The 16,751-nt window shown below is 39.7% G+C and overlaps 4 protein-coding genes across 6 annotated transcripts; 2 read left to right on the forward strand and 2 right to left on the reverse strand.

Moving 5' to 3' along the window:
- The first annotated feature begins 637 nt into the window (after positions 1 to 637).
- Positions 638 to 2,739, forward strand: LOC6562043 (protein adenylyltransferase Fic). 2 transcript variants are annotated; one of them, XM_032735753.2, is made up of 4 exons: positions 638 to 883; positions 942 to 1,798; positions 1,864 to 2,067; positions 2,137 to 2,739. In XM_032735753.2, the coding sequence occupies exons 2-4, from the start codon at positions 951 to 953 to the stop codon at positions 2,534 to 2,536; spliced, it is 1,452 nt and encodes a 483-aa protein (XP_032591644.1). In that variant the 5' UTR covers positions 638 to 883; positions 942 to 950; the 3' UTR covers positions 2,537 to 2,739. The 2 variants fall into 2 exon arrangements, with proteins under 2 accessions (XP_032591644.1, XP_001988103.1); XM_001988067.3 differs by having other exon boundaries at positions 772 to 883; positions 948 to 1,798.
- A 566-nt stretch (positions 2,740 to 3,305) lies between these two features.
- LOC6561650 (peroxisomal acyl-coenzyme A oxidase 3) lies at positions 3,306 to 7,311 on the reverse strand. 2 transcript variants are annotated; one of them, XM_032735752.1, is made up of 9 exons: positions 6,919 to 7,311; positions 6,607 to 6,763; positions 5,931 to 6,068; positions 5,638 to 5,857; positions 5,299 to 5,569; positions 4,307 to 5,055; positions 4,085 to 4,239; positions 3,723 to 4,010; positions 3,306 to 3,657 (listed from the first exon to the last, which is right to left on the reverse strand). In XM_032735752.1, exons 1-9 carry the CDS (start codon positions 6,957 to 6,959, stop codon positions 3,547 to 3,549), a joined length of 2,130 nt encoding a protein of 709 aa, XP_032591643.1. In that variant the 5' UTR covers positions 6,960 to 7,311; the 3' UTR covers positions 3,306 to 3,546. The 2 variants fall into 2 exon arrangements, with proteins under 2 accessions (XP_032591643.1, XP_001988102.1); XM_001988066.2 differs by lacking the exon at positions 6,919 to 7,311 and having other exon boundaries at positions 6,607 to 6,858.
- Positions 7,312 to 8,243: 932 nt separating this feature from the next.
- LOC6561649 (protein real-time) lies at positions 8,244 to 14,964 on the reverse strand. Its single transcript, XM_001988065.3, has 6 exons — positions 14,750 to 14,964; positions 10,433 to 11,356; positions 10,118 to 10,376; positions 9,930 to 10,048; positions 8,844 to 9,171; positions 8,244 to 8,784 (listed from the first exon to the last, which is right to left on the reverse strand). Exons 1-6 carry the CDS (start codon positions 14,810 to 14,812, stop codon positions 8,504 to 8,506), a joined length of 1,974 nt encoding a protein of 657 aa, XP_001988101.1. The 5' UTR covers positions 14,813 to 14,964; the 3' UTR covers positions 8,244 to 8,503.
- A 330-nt stretch (positions 14,965 to 15,294) lies between these two features.
- Positions 15,295 to 16,547, forward strand: LOC6562054 (SUN domain-containing protein 1). The gene is made up of 4 exons (XM_001988064.2): positions 15,295 to 15,513; positions 15,577 to 16,152; positions 16,208 to 16,374; positions 16,446 to 16,547. Exons 1-4 carry the CDS (start codon positions 15,358 to 15,360, stop codon positions 16,471 to 16,473), a joined length of 927 nt encoding a protein of 308 aa, XP_001988100.2. The 5' UTR covers positions 15,295 to 15,357; the 3' UTR covers positions 16,474 to 16,547.
- Positions 16,548 to 16,751: the final 204 nt, after the last annotated feature.

The following is a 16,751-nucleotide window of genomic DNA, read 5'->3' on the forward strand; positions in this document are numbered from 1 at the left end:
ACTTTAAACGAATTTTTTGAAAGCACAACAAACCACAAAGGGGAAAACCACACAGATCTGACCACAGATTTCGCATCCTGTTGATATTTAAATTTCAATTTAGAACACGTTCTCTTTATTAGCAAACACAAAGTTATACACAATAGGCCAAAAGTCACAAGAAAATAATCTAAAATGTAATCAAAAATAATTTTAAACACCAAATAATTCTCACAAGTCACAAAATATATGTTTGGCAATAAAAAATATGTGTTAGAGCGAGACAAACTCAGAAGACAATTACAAAATGACACAAATAATTAAATGCGGAATTAGTCATTAACGATTTTAATTCTTAGAACTAAATTGGTAATTAAATTAATGGATCTTAAATTTTATGAATGACAGCCAGTATTCTTGGCATAAACGAGGTACGAGGTGACTAACTAAAGATCTGTTAGCGCCATCTAGTGTCCTTGCGCAAAGCGCAACCTAGTGGCAAAACTAAAACTCTATTAGCGCCATCTAGTGACATCCCAAAAACGAATCAAAACATAGTTGGACTGTTGATGCGATATATTTCATGAAAATTGGTTTTATATATAAATGTATACATATAAATAAGCAAACATTGCAGCAAATATCATCATTGAGAATCATATTAAAATATACTTTTTAATTGATCAAGGAGTTTTTGTTTAGACAATTACAGCTCGTGCCTTTTCATCGTGCATGCTCTGCGAGTCACATATCGCGCACGCGACCATCTCTAGCATATGCCATGGTATTAAATAAATACGTGGTTGATTTGTTTGATAAATCTGACTAAAATGTATCAGCTGTGCAAATCTAATGTGAAACAGAAACAGGCCCATAACTAACATAAAAGGCCCAAAATAAAAAGGTACGTGGCACGAGATACACAACCAATAATAACGGAATAAAGAATGTACAATTCTCAGTTATAGGCTATGGAAACGGGCAAGGTGACTCAGGAACCAAAACAGATGAAGTTCACATATCGTTTCGCCTTTTTCTTCATAGCTGGCAGCTTGGCAACATTTGTCTTCCATGCGCTGACGTCGTCGTCGTCGGTGTCTCTGTTTGGATGGAGGCTGCAGCTGCGTCAGTTGCATCATCTGCCCACTGCCCACTATTTGCAGACGCGCGACGAGTTTGCCGTTTATTCGGTGGATGAGTTAAATGCATTTAAGGAGTTCTATGACAAAAGTGTCAGCGATAGCGTTGGTGCCAGCTATACCGAGGCGGAGCAGACGAACATTAAGGAGGCATTGGGTGCCATGCGTCTCGCCCTGGACATGCATATATCTGGCAAGGATGACAAGGCAGCACGGCTGTTTGAGCACGCTCTGGCCCTAGCGCCCAAACATCCGGAGGTGCTACTCCGTTACGGTGAATTTCTCGAGCATAATCAGCGTAATATTGTGCTGGCGGATCAGTACTATTTCCAAGCCCTCAGCATCAGTCCCAGCAATTCGGAAGCATTCGCCAATCGCCAGCGTACTGCGAATGTTGTCCAGACACTGGACGAACGTCGTCTGGTATCGCTGGATGAGAAACGGGATGCCCTGTCTGCCATCCATGAGGCGAACGCTGCACTGCGTCGTGCCAAGAAAGAAGCCTACTTTCAGCACATCTACCATTCGGTGGGCATTGAGGGCAATACTATGACGCTGGCACAGACACGCTCCGTGCTGGAAACCCGTATGGCCGTCGATGGCAAGTCGATAGATGAGCACAACGAAATTCTCGGCATGGACTTGGCCATGAAGTACATTAATGCCAGTCTTGTGCAAAAGTAAGTAATGCCTCAAGCCTCTGTTATGCGTTGCAGCTAAACTTAAAAACAACGTTCTGTTATAGGTTAGAAATCACACTGAAGGATATTTTAGAGCTGCATCGCCGCGTGCTGGGCCACGTGGATCCCATAGAAGGTGGTGAGTTTCGACGCACTCAGGTATATGTGGGCGGTCATGTGCCGCCAGGCCCCGGAGATTTGGCCCTGTTAATGCAACGTTTCGAGCACTGGCTAAACTCCGAGCAAAGCAACTCCCTGCATCCGGTCAAGTGAGTTCACACAATGCTTACCCAAGTTAATCTCGAGTAGCACTCAAGTTTTTGTTCTACCCTACACAGCTATGCGGCTCTTGCTCATTATAAACTGGTGCATATCCATCCATTCATTGATGGCAACGGTCGGACTTCGCGTCTGCTGATGAACACGCTCCTTATGCGAGCTGGTTATCCGCCAGTTATTATACCCAAACAGCAGCGCAGTCAGTACTATCATTTCCTTAAGCTGGCCAATGAGGGCGACATTAGGCCCTTTGTGCGTTTCATTGCCGATTGCACGGAGAAGACACTGGACTTGTATTTGTGGGCTACCAGCGACCTTCCCCAGCAAATTCCAATGCTCATCCAAACGGAAAGCGAAGGTGGCGTATTGGCCCAGCTGCAGTCGCACATTGCGCAAAGCGCCCCAGAGCCATATGAGTCGGGTTCAGGATTGGATTCAGGTGTCAATGGGATGCCCTGACCCCCAATGCATAAAATAGCCCAATGGTTGCTCAACTTTATTAGCAAATTGTATGTTGTATATTGTGTGGTTTAGCGGCAATTTTGTGTATATTTGTAATTTATGTATTTATCAAGAAAATCGTTTGTCAGACTGTGATCGTATTTAAGCTAAAAGATTTAACCAAATATAATAACAAAATGCTTTAATAGAGAGCATAATAATAACTAACGCACAAAACACTGTATAAGCCAGTAAACGTTAACGAATAATCGGTGCGTAGTAAATATATTTTGACCAGAACTATCAGTAGGCGTATTCCTAAGAAAAATCAGATAAGTTATCAGTGATGGGCGTATATCAGCTCAATATTCCTAAGAGAAACCGGATAAGTTATCAGAGATGGGCGTATAACATCTCAATATTTCAGCCGATAACATTATTAAGCCAGTAAAGGGGATCATAGTTGAATCGGCTGGTGAAATCGTGTATCAATAAAGATTTCACTTTGAATGCGCATAACATGTAAATACAATACAAAAATCCATCTGTACAAAATAAAAGCTCAAAACAAAATCACATGTGACTAGAAAAAGTTTGCATTTACATTCTTTTCGTAGGTGTAATCTGCAAATCTCAGAACAGGAAGGTATTAAGTATAAAATCAACGAGAATATTACACAGCCTTGTTATTTTTGATTTCGTTATTTATTCAATTTGTTTAGTGCAGTCTTAAATTGAACCTTTAAGCAAAGTTGTAAATAAAATTTGCAATTGCTAAAAGGGCAAATAGCAACGTCAACAAGATAAGTTTATTGCAAACCTTGATGTATTGAAGTGTAAACTATAATTAGCACTATTGCTCATTTTTATATGTACATGAACATACATAGTATATCACGAAGCTTTAAAGTACAAGACTGTTTCAAATAATAGTGACATTCATGACAAAGGCACTCATAAAACTTAAAATACTAATAAGAGAATAATAAAATGTGATATTTTTTGTTTAAGTTTGATTTTTGTGAATCTTACAACTTGCCGCGTTGTAAATAATTCTTGTAAGTAACATCACGCCACCAGGCTGGACGCTCGTGTACACCGGGCGTGGACACAATGGCGCGCTGCAAGTGCTGATAAACCTGTCGAGTGCAGCAAATGTTTAGTCATAATATTTTTGATAAATGCTTAAATAACAGTTACTCACATTGCCATCACTCATGCCCAGCGGCGAGTTCAAAACGAAATCGGTGGGTGCAATTGCATCCACCAAGGCAATGGCTTCATTCTTCAGCACTGACAATAGCTCCAATATGCCACGCTGATACAGTTCAATGTGCGAACTATTGCGGAAATAGCCTCCTTGATAGAATATAGCTGAGTATTTGGTAACCAAATTGGCGCCATAGAATGACAGCACCTGAAGCAACACCTTCTGCTCGGGCGAGGCGGGCAGACCGGTCACAAACTTATAAAACACATAGTAAATGGTGCGCTGTGAAAATCAAAAAGTCAAAATCACTTTTAGCACACATAAATTATGCATTAGATTTGTAGAATAATTCCCACCTCTGCATAGATAATGGATAGCTTTTGTGCCGCAAACACTTGAATATTGTTGCGTGTCTCGAATGCATCTTTGCCGTCAAATTGCAGCTTCTCGAACCGTTTAACTGTTTCATCCAGTTGCCAGGCGGTCAGCCAGTTCAGCGCCTTAAGCAAATCTGTAATATGCAAAGTCTCCATTAGTATATATGTCTTCGTTACAATGAATTTATAATAATCACGCACTATTCACATCGAGAGCCTGAGCTGGGGTACGCTCCTGTCCCTGGATCTGCAGTATTACATTCATATCACTCAGGAACGAGACTGTCTCCAACGGCGACACGTCTACAAAATTGGTATTGCTGCGACGCAAGCTGATCAGCCAATTGGATGCCTGCTGAATGAGTGTGTTATTTTCACCCTCATAAGTGCAATTGGCATCATTGTCATTTCTCAGATCGCCCAAGCCCGTTGCCCGCAGATAGCCATGACCGCCGCAGGCTTCACGGCTCTCCTGGATGCCATCGCGTGCTGCCCAGGTGGCGCATGGCTTGAGTGCCGATGAAATTGCATGTATTTCCATGCCCTCCTTGGACGTATCCTCGCCCATCATACCCCTGATGGTCAGATCCACATTGATCTTGCAGATCCAGAGCGTGGCCACGCGCAATGCTATCGTGGTAGCCAGATGTGGCAAAATGCGATATTGCTGCGACTGATACTCAAGCACGGGCCACTCCACCTTACTATCGTTCGGGCCAAACTGCCGACGGCTGGCCGAGTAGCGTGTGGCAATGCAAATTGCCTTGCTCAGCGATACATATGCCAAAAATGTGATATTGACACGTCCCGTTGATAGAGCGCCCAGAGAGGCTCCCAATCGCTTACGACTATCCTTGATGGGGCTGCTGTAATTGCCCTGGGCATCAATGTCGCCTGTCTTTGACAGTAAATTGTCCTTAGGTATGCGATACTGATTGAACATTACAAATCTGCAAAAAAATTCAAATTGTTTATATTAATATATAAAATATTCAGCACAGCTTCATTAAGCAACAAGTTAAGTTAAGTTACCAAGAGTTTACAAATTATGTTTGATGATTAAAAACAAATAATTCTAATTTTAATTTAAATTTATGATGTTTGCCTCGCATTATTTTTCTGGTTGAAATTTTAGTTTTGTGTGCATTTAGTTATGCTTGAAATATAACCATTCGAATTATTGTTCTTATTACCCATTGTCAATGCCATTGAGGCCAATTTTTTCGCCTAAGTCGCCAACGGTGACGCCAGGCAATGGCAGCAGCGTGCGCTCATCGCGAATGGGCACCAGGAATGCATTCAAGCCCTGATGCTTCTCATCCGGCACATACAGCTGTGCATAGACAATCGCATGGGTGCAAGTCTTGCCCAGATTACCAACCCAGCACTTCGCTGCCTCAAAGTCCGGTGTGTGCAAAATGAACTCCTTTGTCTTGACATCATATGTGGCGCGTGTGCGCATGCCTTTTCAATGAAATATATGGAATTGATTGAATTTGTCAAAAATAATATATAAATGCATTTGTTCGAACCATTTGCATTCGTTCCATGAGAGACCTCGGTCAGAGCATAAGCGCCCAGAATGCGATCATTGGCTATCTTCGCCACATATTTGCCTAGACGGCCAGTGCCATTGGACACCAAGGTGCTAGGAAACATGCCATTAGAGAGCACGAATTTGACTGACATGCTGAAGTCATAGCTGAAGATTGCTTGGCCAAATGCCAACATCAAATGCGGCGTCGTTAGATACTGCATTAAAAAATATACAAAGTCAGAATTAATTACTGCATACAAACACAGATTGCATTGCATTAAAGTCAACCTCATCGACGCCGAAGAACCTTTGCTCCCAAATTAAATGATGCCGCTTGTTGGCCAGCTCCCTTGTACGCTCCAGGCTGGGCGCTTCCGGTTCCCGCTGAAAGTCGGGATGTTCTTCCATCCACTGCCAAACTTTGTGCTGTTTATTTTTGGAGAGCAAAACTTTGATTAGTCAGCGATTAGATAAGGTAACTAGTAACAGATAAACTTTATTATTCTGTGAAGTATTTGAACCATTGAACACAATTTCAGATAGGCTAACTCGTAATCATTGAAGGAAATTGCTTACAGTGAAAACTGATTATTCTCTATGTAGTTGTGCATATTAAGCTAAAACTAAGTCGATTGGATCAAAATTGAACTTTTACCCATGTTCATTAAGCAAAATAATAAAGATAAATACACAACATTTTTCCACCGCTTGCGATCAGTTTACAAAATAGCTACGTGTACTTATAAAGATAGTGTAATTAAGATCAATAAAGCAAGATGACAAGATGATTTTTTCAAACACTACTGATCTAGAAAAAAATTATGTGATTAACAGGTTTTTGACGTCTCGAGTTGTTTCTATAAAAATTGAACTTTGCACCACGCTTGCATGTATTTTTAATTATATACATTTAAGTATATATAAATATATTAATGTGGTCAATGACATCGACAGTAAATCTAACCTTTAGACGAATGTGCTCCTCGCCCTCCAGCAGAACATTCATGCGCTTGTAACAGAAGCTCGCCTTTTCGCGATACTCTGCCAAAGGACCGCCGCGAAAGGCTGGAAATATCTTCGTGTCCTCGTATATGTTCTTCGGCTCGACATCCTGCCTACCCCTGTAATAATCCGTTATAGATTGGAGTAAGTCACTCAAGTGATTTGCGTTCGCATCGCTATCGCTGCGTTCATTGACCATCGTCAGTCACGTAGACAACAAATACTGCACGACGCCAGCAGCAACAATTATATGAATGAAAGTGTATTCACTTACTTGGCACTTTGAAATGCAACCATGTTCGCTGCTTGAGCCATTTGCTTGCGAATAATTTAGCTGTGTGTTAACGGTCAGCGCTACGTTTAAACTGTTTTCAAACTTTGCAAATCTACGCCTTTTACAATAGTTTCGCGGCGCAGGTGCTTATCCGTTTTTTATGGTCATTAAGCCAAAATAGAATTCGCATTGACTGAATCGAGTACACAAGGCGCGGGCTGTTCACTCAGCCATTACTGATAAGCGGCATGATAAGAAATTTGTGTTGAACAGTTTTTACATGCTAGTAAATGATAAGTATTTTATGTACTATTACTCAATTTTAACTTGTTTGCTATCAATCAAAAGCCAGTAATAAACACAAGTGCCGCCAGCTGATAGGTGTAGTGCTCTAAAGCGAGCAAGTCTGACGTTCTGCAACGGTCACACTGCAAATCAAATTTGAAATTACAGCGCGGGATTTCAACTAATGTGGCGCCCGTGTTTAAATTATAATATAAAATATAAACCGGATTATCCCAACAAAAATCATAGACGAAATCATTAATGAATATTGACAAACACATGTACTTGCATTTTTATTTTATCTTATACAATTAGGTAACATGCACTGCATTTGCTTGGCTATTTAAATAAAATTGTATTTTCTGTTTGTATTATTGGTTATGATTATCATTATCATGAGCTTAACTTTAAATATTTATCTCTAAAATTTGCAGCATTAATTTCGATTTCTAAACGGCATTTTGCTTAGATGTTGTTCCAAACGTTTTTTGTGTGTAAGTGTTTACATTATGTGTTTTGAAATCATTGCAATAGGCTAAAAGGATTTAATCGTTTGATTTTTAGACCCAGAATTAAACTAATTAGGTAACATGTAGTCATTGATTAGTCATACATAATGTAAATTTCTAAATATTTGATTTCTAGTGTCTAAAGCGCACAAAATGTCGTGGCATAATTTCGTTACGTTCATTGCTACTCTTATAAAAAGCCATATAAAATGATCTGCGCTACTAATATTACGTTGTATATACTTATGTATGTATGTTTCTATGTCTGTTTCCTTGGATGTCTGTATGTATTTATGTGTGTATGTATGTATGTATGTGCAAAAGCTAATACTTGCTGAAATGGACTAATTGACGCTTTTTGAAATTAATGTGAGAATTGCGTGATATTTGAATTTGTTTGATACAACCGTGTGTATTTGTAAAAGTCCTAATTCACAAATTTCATTTTTGGCTTAATGTTGTTACAAATTTATATATGTATATATATATATATATATATATATATATATATATATATATTGATATGCTATAAATAAACCGATAATTCGACAAAAGTAAACGGCAAAATTGTGCTAAACAAAATAAAATTAAAATCGAACTATACTTTTTACTAAACGAGATTGCAAATAACGAGCTTAAAGAAATATATCCGGTGTATCGAATAGATTCAAGCTCTTCTCCATGAGTGTGCCCGACAGCAAATCCAACCCAACCTGATCCATATCCACGCCGTGTGCGCAGGGCGACGTTGTGGCCTGCCTCTCAACGTCGCTCTGCTTATTCGACTCATATCATCGACTCTGGCAGGAGCTGGCCGCCGATGAGTTCGATGAGAAGGCCGACTGTAGGCTGGTCATCGAGCCCTTGTAGTTAACCGAGCTGAGCACTTCGTAGAAGATATTTAAATGCGCACCCGAAGGACTGAACCAGTGCATTAAATAGCTGTCGTTGTGATGCATAACATGCGAGCCCTGAACACTCTCCTTGTGTCGGCAAATGAGCGTTGGTTCCTCTCTGAAGTAATTGGCGCCCTCCACAAAGTCCTGCAGATCAAAATAGGAAACAGCCGCATCTGCGATTGGAAATTGTTAAGCTTTAATGATGAACAGTGAAATGTATTCATTTACGCACCACTTTTCTCGGGCAGATCTTCGGTGAAGCGATAGAGCGTAAAATGCATATCATTGCGCATAACATCAAAGTCCCAGGTGAGCACACTCTTTGGATCCGTATTGCGTATGAGGAGCTCGTGTGTAAAACCAGGCTTTAGCTCAATGGTCTTGTAGAGATTCTTATGATTATGCTGATGTGCAGCAGACAATCGCTTGCCCTCGTTGCTCGCATCGACAACGCTGGCGGAGGCAGCACGTGACGCAACGGGCGTCTCATCATCATGATCCTCCAGTGAGTTCATCTTATACAGTGATTTGGGCACAAGGCCTCCTTCGTGTATCATGGTCTGTGGTGGAAAGAAGGCACAACATTTAGTAACAATCATTAAGTGATTGGCATTTGCTATGCTAAGCTTTTTTTAATTGTTGTTTTCAAGGTACAAAGTGTGTGTGTGTGTGTGTAGGGGGGGGGTGTGTATGTGTACACAGTTGAAGGACCACACGGACAATGGGCACAATGAAGAGCGTACGCAGCGCAGCAGCAAAACGCATATATATATATATATATATAAATATATATATTTAAATATGTATGGACTTGACATAGTTCGCAACACAAAGGCATAGGACAGAATAACAATGTGAACAATTAGAAAAACAAAAATCATAATTAACGGCACAAAGTGATTTTGTTGTCTTAGGAGAGTTTCGAAAGCTGCTTACACAATCGCATTCAGCTAAATAACAATGCGTTAGGTATCTATGATTGACTTGTTCCACATGCGTTAAATGCGTCTAAGGAGCGCCCAAACAGTTGAAAACAGAATTGGATAAACAAAGTAACGAAAATAACAATCAAATATTATATTGTATGTATCTCTAAATAGTGGTCGCTCATCAATTAGAAATGGCCATGATAATTTTGAAGAACATTGATAAAAACTACTTGAATAATTATATGAATTATACATGAGTTATAATCAGTTTTGGAATCGATGCATTTTGACTTGCGAGCGACCACTGCATCAATATATATACAAGAAATAAATGAAAATTTTGAGACAGTTCTTGAGATTTACAATGATTCCCCACCACCAAAATGTACCTTGCATGGGCCACCAAGAAAATCTGGCACAATTTCCTCATCAATGTACTGAGCGAGTCCGTCCCGCATGTGCTCACAGTCTGGGCCATAGAACAAGAACTTGGAGCGTGTATGCTCATCTGCAAATAATGGCATAAATACGTTTAAGCATTAAATTAAAGACAAAGTATCGAAGATAGTCAGCTCACCTATGAAAGCGCTAACAATTGTCCAGGCAATAGGAAATACTCGTGGAGCACGTACGACCAAAACACGGCCCATTGTCTCCGGATAGTTGCGCTCAACGGTTTCGGTGATGTAGAGCAAGGCCTTAATGCCGGGACGCCATAAGTGTCGCATGGATAGACCCTCCAGATCGACCAGAAGCGACCAGTTTAGCACTGGCTTATCCAAACGCTCGGCAGACTCATTAATCTTCTGTATGCCCTCCTCACAAATATGCAAAGCCTGAGGAAAAAATGGTTTTCAAAATGAATGGAGTTAAAATTGATTAGGCAACTGACCAATCTGAGTAAGTCCTCCATGCCAAGGGACTTGAGCAGACCCTTGACATCCATGTGGCCCAGTCGCAGTATATAGATGGGTCGGCCATCCTTGTCATGATGATGCCAGCCACCCGGAAAATGTTCGACAACAACGGCTGGCTTGCTGTATTCCTTGAGCAGTGAATCGATGCGATGTTCACGGCGCCATTTGAGTGAATCACAGAGCATTGAATAGGCCTGGCTGACGTGCCAATCGCGTGCTGACAAGAAACGCAAGATGGTCTGATAACTGGGCATACGCTCCAGATCATCGACACCATCGAGCATTTTTCGCAGCTCCAACAGCTTGGACTCCTGCATGGGCGATAGTTGACCCAAATTGCGTGCTATAAAATCACCATCAAGCAGTATATCATGATGTTGTTCTGTGGTAGGCGATTTGGGTGCATCCAGTGGCGGCATCCAGCGTTCCACATGCGTAACGCCCTCATCCTCCAGCTGTCGGATGAAAAACTCAATAATCTCCTTGCCCTTGAGCGTCGTTTGTGTGTATTGTTTCATGCCCATTTTCTCCATGGAATGCTCGAACCCGAAAAAATTCTTAATATCGAGCGTTGCGGTCTGATCGAAGCATGTCCATTCGGCATTGTCCGGATGGACATAGTAGCGGCAACGCTCAAAGATCTCAATGCGCGACGAGAAGCTCTCGTTGACCGCCTCGATGCTCAGCGTTCGATTGGACATGTCCAAGAAGTTGTGCTGCAGAAAGAACACATAGTCGACGCCAATCAGTTTCTTGAAGATGTAGGGCGCATCGACGGCCAGCTTGCAGCGACGACTTGTATTCCTTTTGGCCCCATTCTCCAGGCACTCGTCCTTGATGACCTCGCAATCCAGCACAATGGGCATCTGGGGGCATATCGGAAAGCGTCGCTCGTAAGCCTAAGAATGAGAAGAGTCAGTCATAGTTGTAGTTGTAGTTGTAGTTGCATTATGTGTGCATGTTTGTCGACTATTGTCGGCATTCTGCCAATGGCTCATTGCCATTAAACAGCAGCCAATTTATGAAATGCAAGTGTACTTGAACTTGGCCTATAGCCATGGGCTCAACAGATATTGATAGAGATATAAATATAAATATGTATGTAAGCTAAATATTTGCATAATCATTGCCAATTAAAGAAAAAACAGCTGTCTATTTATGTGTGCCAAAGGTGAAAATATAAAAGTTTTCTGCATCGCAAAGGTATTTTGAAGGCATTTTAGAACGAATTTAATAAAGCCTTGAACCTGTTTCGAGTAAATTATTTACTTTATGTATATATATATATATATATTAACTGAAAAGCAAATGGCAGAGTTAACATTAAATAAGAATTACGATCGCAGTTGAATAAATAAATGTGATTTTAAAGTAGAGACTTATTTACGTTTCAAAAATAACTTTCTAATTACTGCAGCAATCGGTTATAGGTTTTGCAAGAGAATTAAGCTAAACAATTTTTCGGTACTTTATGATTATTGCTTAATGCTGCCCTCATTATCTCGCCAAGAGGCGTAAACAAACAAATACGGAAAAATAAATTTCTACGCAGCTACCTAAACAAATACGGCTGCAACTCAACAGCATACAAATATTTTGTTATATATACACAACTAATGTGGAATTAAATTAAAGTGCTTCCAGATATTATTCTATATTATTCTTTTTTGTAGGAAGATTTTATTTAATGTATATTGACTGTGTTGTGTCTTCTCGACGATGCGTTGCCGATACTTTTATTGCCTGCATTTTTATTGATTTTAAAGAATAAATCAATAATTATTGTATTTTAACAAATTTTTAACCGCAGTCACACGCCCTTTAAAGTTGTAAACGGCATTCGCTGACATTTGAAGGGCTCACACGCTCAAGGATAATTAAGTCGACTGCATAAATATTTAAAAAGTTGCCAGGCATGCAGGCGACGTGCCCGGCACGTGATCCTTGTCACTCGGCTGGGAAAATGTTGTCGATTTGACAACTTGTTTTTGTTTACACCCTCAAGTTGTGCCACGTTGAACTTTCAATTATTCAGACCGTGTGAAAAGAAGCATAAGTTCAACTGATGCACAGACTCAGCTCTGCCGTTCACAGCAGATTTATAGCCTGGTATAATGTTGCCACTGTTGCCGTTAAGCAAAGTCGGCAGTCATATAAAATGCTAATTGCCCATTAAACGTTGTCTTGTTGGTTTACTTCACGATATTGGGTCTAGCTTTTTGTCGCCTCTAAATATAGACAAAGTGTGCAAATACTCTCGGCCCATGTGACGTATGCGAAATAAAACACAAATTATTGTCACGTTGGCGGCTTGACGCTGATGCCAAATTGATATTGATGGCCTTGAGCACCATGCATTTAGCCCACTATCTATTCGTTGTTACGTCAATGTAAACAAACTCACAACTTTCATTATGTCGCCTCCTGCTGCGTTTATAAATAGATGACATTTTCTTTTGAATGTTAAAGAAGAAGCTTTTGAATACAACACATCCCGTGTTGTCAGTTCCAACTATTTTATTGTTATTTTTGTAAGTCAGTGTTTTACATCATTTCTGCAGCGTATGCTTTCCCAGCTAACTAGCAAGAAGAATCGAGATAATAATATGTTTGCATATTCTTCAATAAAGAAATGAATGAACTCTGCAAATGATAAGTCAGTTTCTCTATTTTTAAAATGGTTGAGAGATAAAGTGTTTATATTTGTTAGTTTTAATCAAAAGTGCGCTTTTGCTGTCAATAAATTATAATTAATTATATATTTAAATATATAAAATTTCAAAGCATTTATTTTCTTTTCAATATCCTGAACTCATTGAAAATGAGTAACAAAAAGTTGTGCAAAGAAATATATTCTTGATCAGCATTAATTTCGAGAAGCTATCTATTCTTATCAGTCTTACGTATTTTCATTAAAGTCTCAAGTTCTTAACTTTTTTTAATCACCGAAACGCTCTCTTCACTTTCCAGATTGTGTGGGTCTGTAGTCCACATAGACAAAATGCGTCAACAAAAGTGATAGCTGACTTTGTGTAGCTTAAAGCGATTATTTTTACTGTTAAGCCAATTAGTTAGTCTTTCTATGAGTAAAAGCACTGCGCAATGACTACGCAATTTCTCGCTGTTTGTGTTTTTTCTTCTTTCTTTTTTTCTATTTTTTTTATTCTAAAGTCAATGACACTCTGATGGGTTGCGTTTGTTACACCCAACGACAAGTGCAAACTATTTCATTTAAAATCATAATAAATTGATTTCCGACAGCAGGTCACTGAATTCTCAGCGTATTTGCGACGCAATAATTTTATGCGAAATTTAATCAAATTTCCAGCTAGCCTTCTAGTTACACAGCTAAAACAAAATGTGTTTTGCAGCTGCTTATCAGAAAGATAGTCAATTAGTATCTGACACGATATGATTAGGAATGAGCCATTGCGATGTTATCAGCTGGGACATTCAAATAGCCTTGAAGAGGGCCATATAAAATAATTTAACATTTAAATAAAAATATAATTGGAATGGAATTAAAACCATATCAGATATTTTGAATTCGTAAAGATATTTTGTACACTTCTAAAATTATTTTCTTTAATCTATCAGCATATGTATGTAAGGGTATTTAATTATGGAGAGCACCAATCACCAAGCTAACCAACTGATTATTCTTGTTAGTTATTGGCCGCCGTGTGTTATGAGTGCCATTTGGTTGATTGTTGTCCATTGTCGACAATGGGCCATAATCACTTACTTCCTGCATGTCTCTGTCTCTGTCGCTGTATGGAATGCAAATCACGAACCGGGCAGCTGCCCGGTGTTCTTTACACCTCGACCCGCCGAACGACAAAGCGGACAAATGCGACGCTCCATTCATGAAATTATAGACGCGGATTATTCAATTGAGCGAACAGCAACAGACACAGAGAGAGACAAAGCGAGAGAGAGAGAGAGAGAGACAGAGCGTGAGGAGAGCGCGAGATGAATATGGAGAGATAGACAGAGATGGAAAACGTCAAGGTTAATTTCATTAATCTGCTGCACGCGATGCGATGCGACAGCCACAGATAAATGCTGGCGGAAGGAGTCAAGCAGCTGGTTGAAAAAACAACGGAAACAACGGCAGCTGTGCTTAATTAATAACTTGTAAGAATTATATTTTATACGATTAGTTTTAACACAGCCACGCGCCTGGCGCATGCACACACAACAGACACACACACAGAGAGAGCGACATACTCATGAGGGGGGAAGAGAGGGGGCGCTGTTTATGACACGCCTACTGCAAACAAGATACACACCTTCATAACGAGCTCAAAGGGATATTTGTAGACGCGCACAGGCGATTGGAATTTTTGCACCATTTTGTTGTTTGCTGGTTGGCACTTGGTCACTGGTTAAAAATCAATTTTTACTTTCTAATCAATTGCACTGCTTCTGTTTCAATGCACAAAAATGCGCTAAAAAGCGCCTTTTAATTCTCACTCAAATTTTGTATTTTGTTATTAACAGTTAAGTCAGTTTTGTTGTTGTTGTTTTTTTTTTTTTTTGTTTTGATTCTAATTTTGTTGAAGTTTAGTCGAATTCGATGTGTTTCTTTTGCAGCCCCAGCGTTTGTTATTGTGCTTGCAACTGCTGCAGCTGGCTGAAAAGAAAGCCTTTCCTTTTTTGTGTACACTCCGCGAGCGTTTGACTGTTTTCGTTAGAGCTGGTACATCAATATATCAATGTATCGATATCGTTTCTCCCATTTACAGTATTATCGATAAGTGCTGTTGAATTTCAAATGGAACTGTTAGTTTAGCAGCACTGAGCGAAAACGGTTTTCGTTGGTATTTTTTAAAAACAAAGTAACCTATTTATTTTTTGTAAATATTTAACTTGTTCCAATTTTTAACTGAGTATAACTATGGATGCAGGTAGACCTGCATGTAAAAAGCGCATCTATTTTACTTATTTATTCACATTATCACTTCTTGCGATCTTTTTCTATCATTTGCTGTGGAATAGTAGAAAAACCAATTTGGAAGTTTCGCGACTGAGAGAAGATATTTCCCTCCTCTCGGTAAATATTCAAACTGTGAATATTTAGCTCTGTTGTTCTAACTTTGACTTTTGACTCTCGCAGGAAACATTGCAGCAGCAACAACGGCATTGCACAGAGAAGAGAGAGGGATACAACCACATCACAGGTGACCCTGCGGTTAGCAAAGGACCCTCAGCTGGAGGAACATGCGATTCGAGCGAATTGAATGCTCAAGTGGAAACGCTATTCAAAAGCAAAATCGGCACTCTCATGGACGATGTTTACAATCTCAAAAAGCAAGTGATGACATCGGGATGTGCCTTCCAGGGCAATTTGCCGGAGACAAAAAATGAAGCAATGGCCCTGTCCACGATGAGGATCAACTATGCCTCCGAGGAGCTGGGCGCAAGCATTATTAATGTGTTAGCAAAGCCAATAGGAGAAGTTAATTTCATTAGGAAACTGCTAGGCTTGGAATTTATGGCCAATCCGCCAGTAAATATGCTGAGATCGAATCTATTGCCTGGTTCGTGTTTTGGCTTTAGAGGGTCGAATGCAACGGTGTTTTTACACCTGGCCAAAACTATAATTATCGAGGAATTCAGTCTGACGCATGTTCCCAAGGAAACGACTCCCAGTCGATGTGTGGATAATGCGCCAAAGGATTTTGAGGTTTATGTAAGCTCAACGCCATTTCATATCGAATTTTTCTATATTTTATTTGATTTGTTAGGGTTTGCCGCCAGGCAGCCACAAAAAGGAACTCTTGGGTCAGTGGACTTATGAGAATGCGCCCAAAAAACGGGCACAGAGTTTCCTTTGTAAAAATACAAGCAGCTTTCAAAGTTTAGTTATTACATTCAACTCAAATCATGGCGCAAATTCAACCTGCATTTATCGGTAATTATTTGTTAACCAAAAAAAAAAAAAAACAACAATATACAATTTAAAGATTTACTTTCCATATGCAGGATAGAGGTGTACGGCAAGTTACCATAGAGAAAACGTGTTAAAGTTGTTTATGTGTTCAAATTGTTAAATGTTCTTTTTCAAAGAAAATACACTTTGTGATACGCCTCATTTTCACAGTTTCTTTTAAAATCGTGACTGCGTCACTGCTACTTGTCCGAATGGAATTGCTTTTAAACAAGTAGCAGTTACTGGGGTACACATTCAATCATCGCCCATCTCTAAGGTGTAGGCTTAAAGTTAGACATGAGCGATAACGATTATCGTTTTGGTTTTGGCAAAGAAAATAAGATTGAAATAAATGAGTT

The sequence above is a fragment of the Drosophila grimshawi genome, unplaced genomic scaffold (genome assembly GCF_018153295.1).
Source record: "Drosophila grimshawi isolate 15287-2541.00 unplaced genomic scaffold, ASM1815329v1 contig_1377, whole genome shotgun sequence".
NCBI lineage: Eukaryota > Metazoa > Arthropoda > Insecta > Diptera > Drosophilidae > Drosophila > Drosophila grimshawi.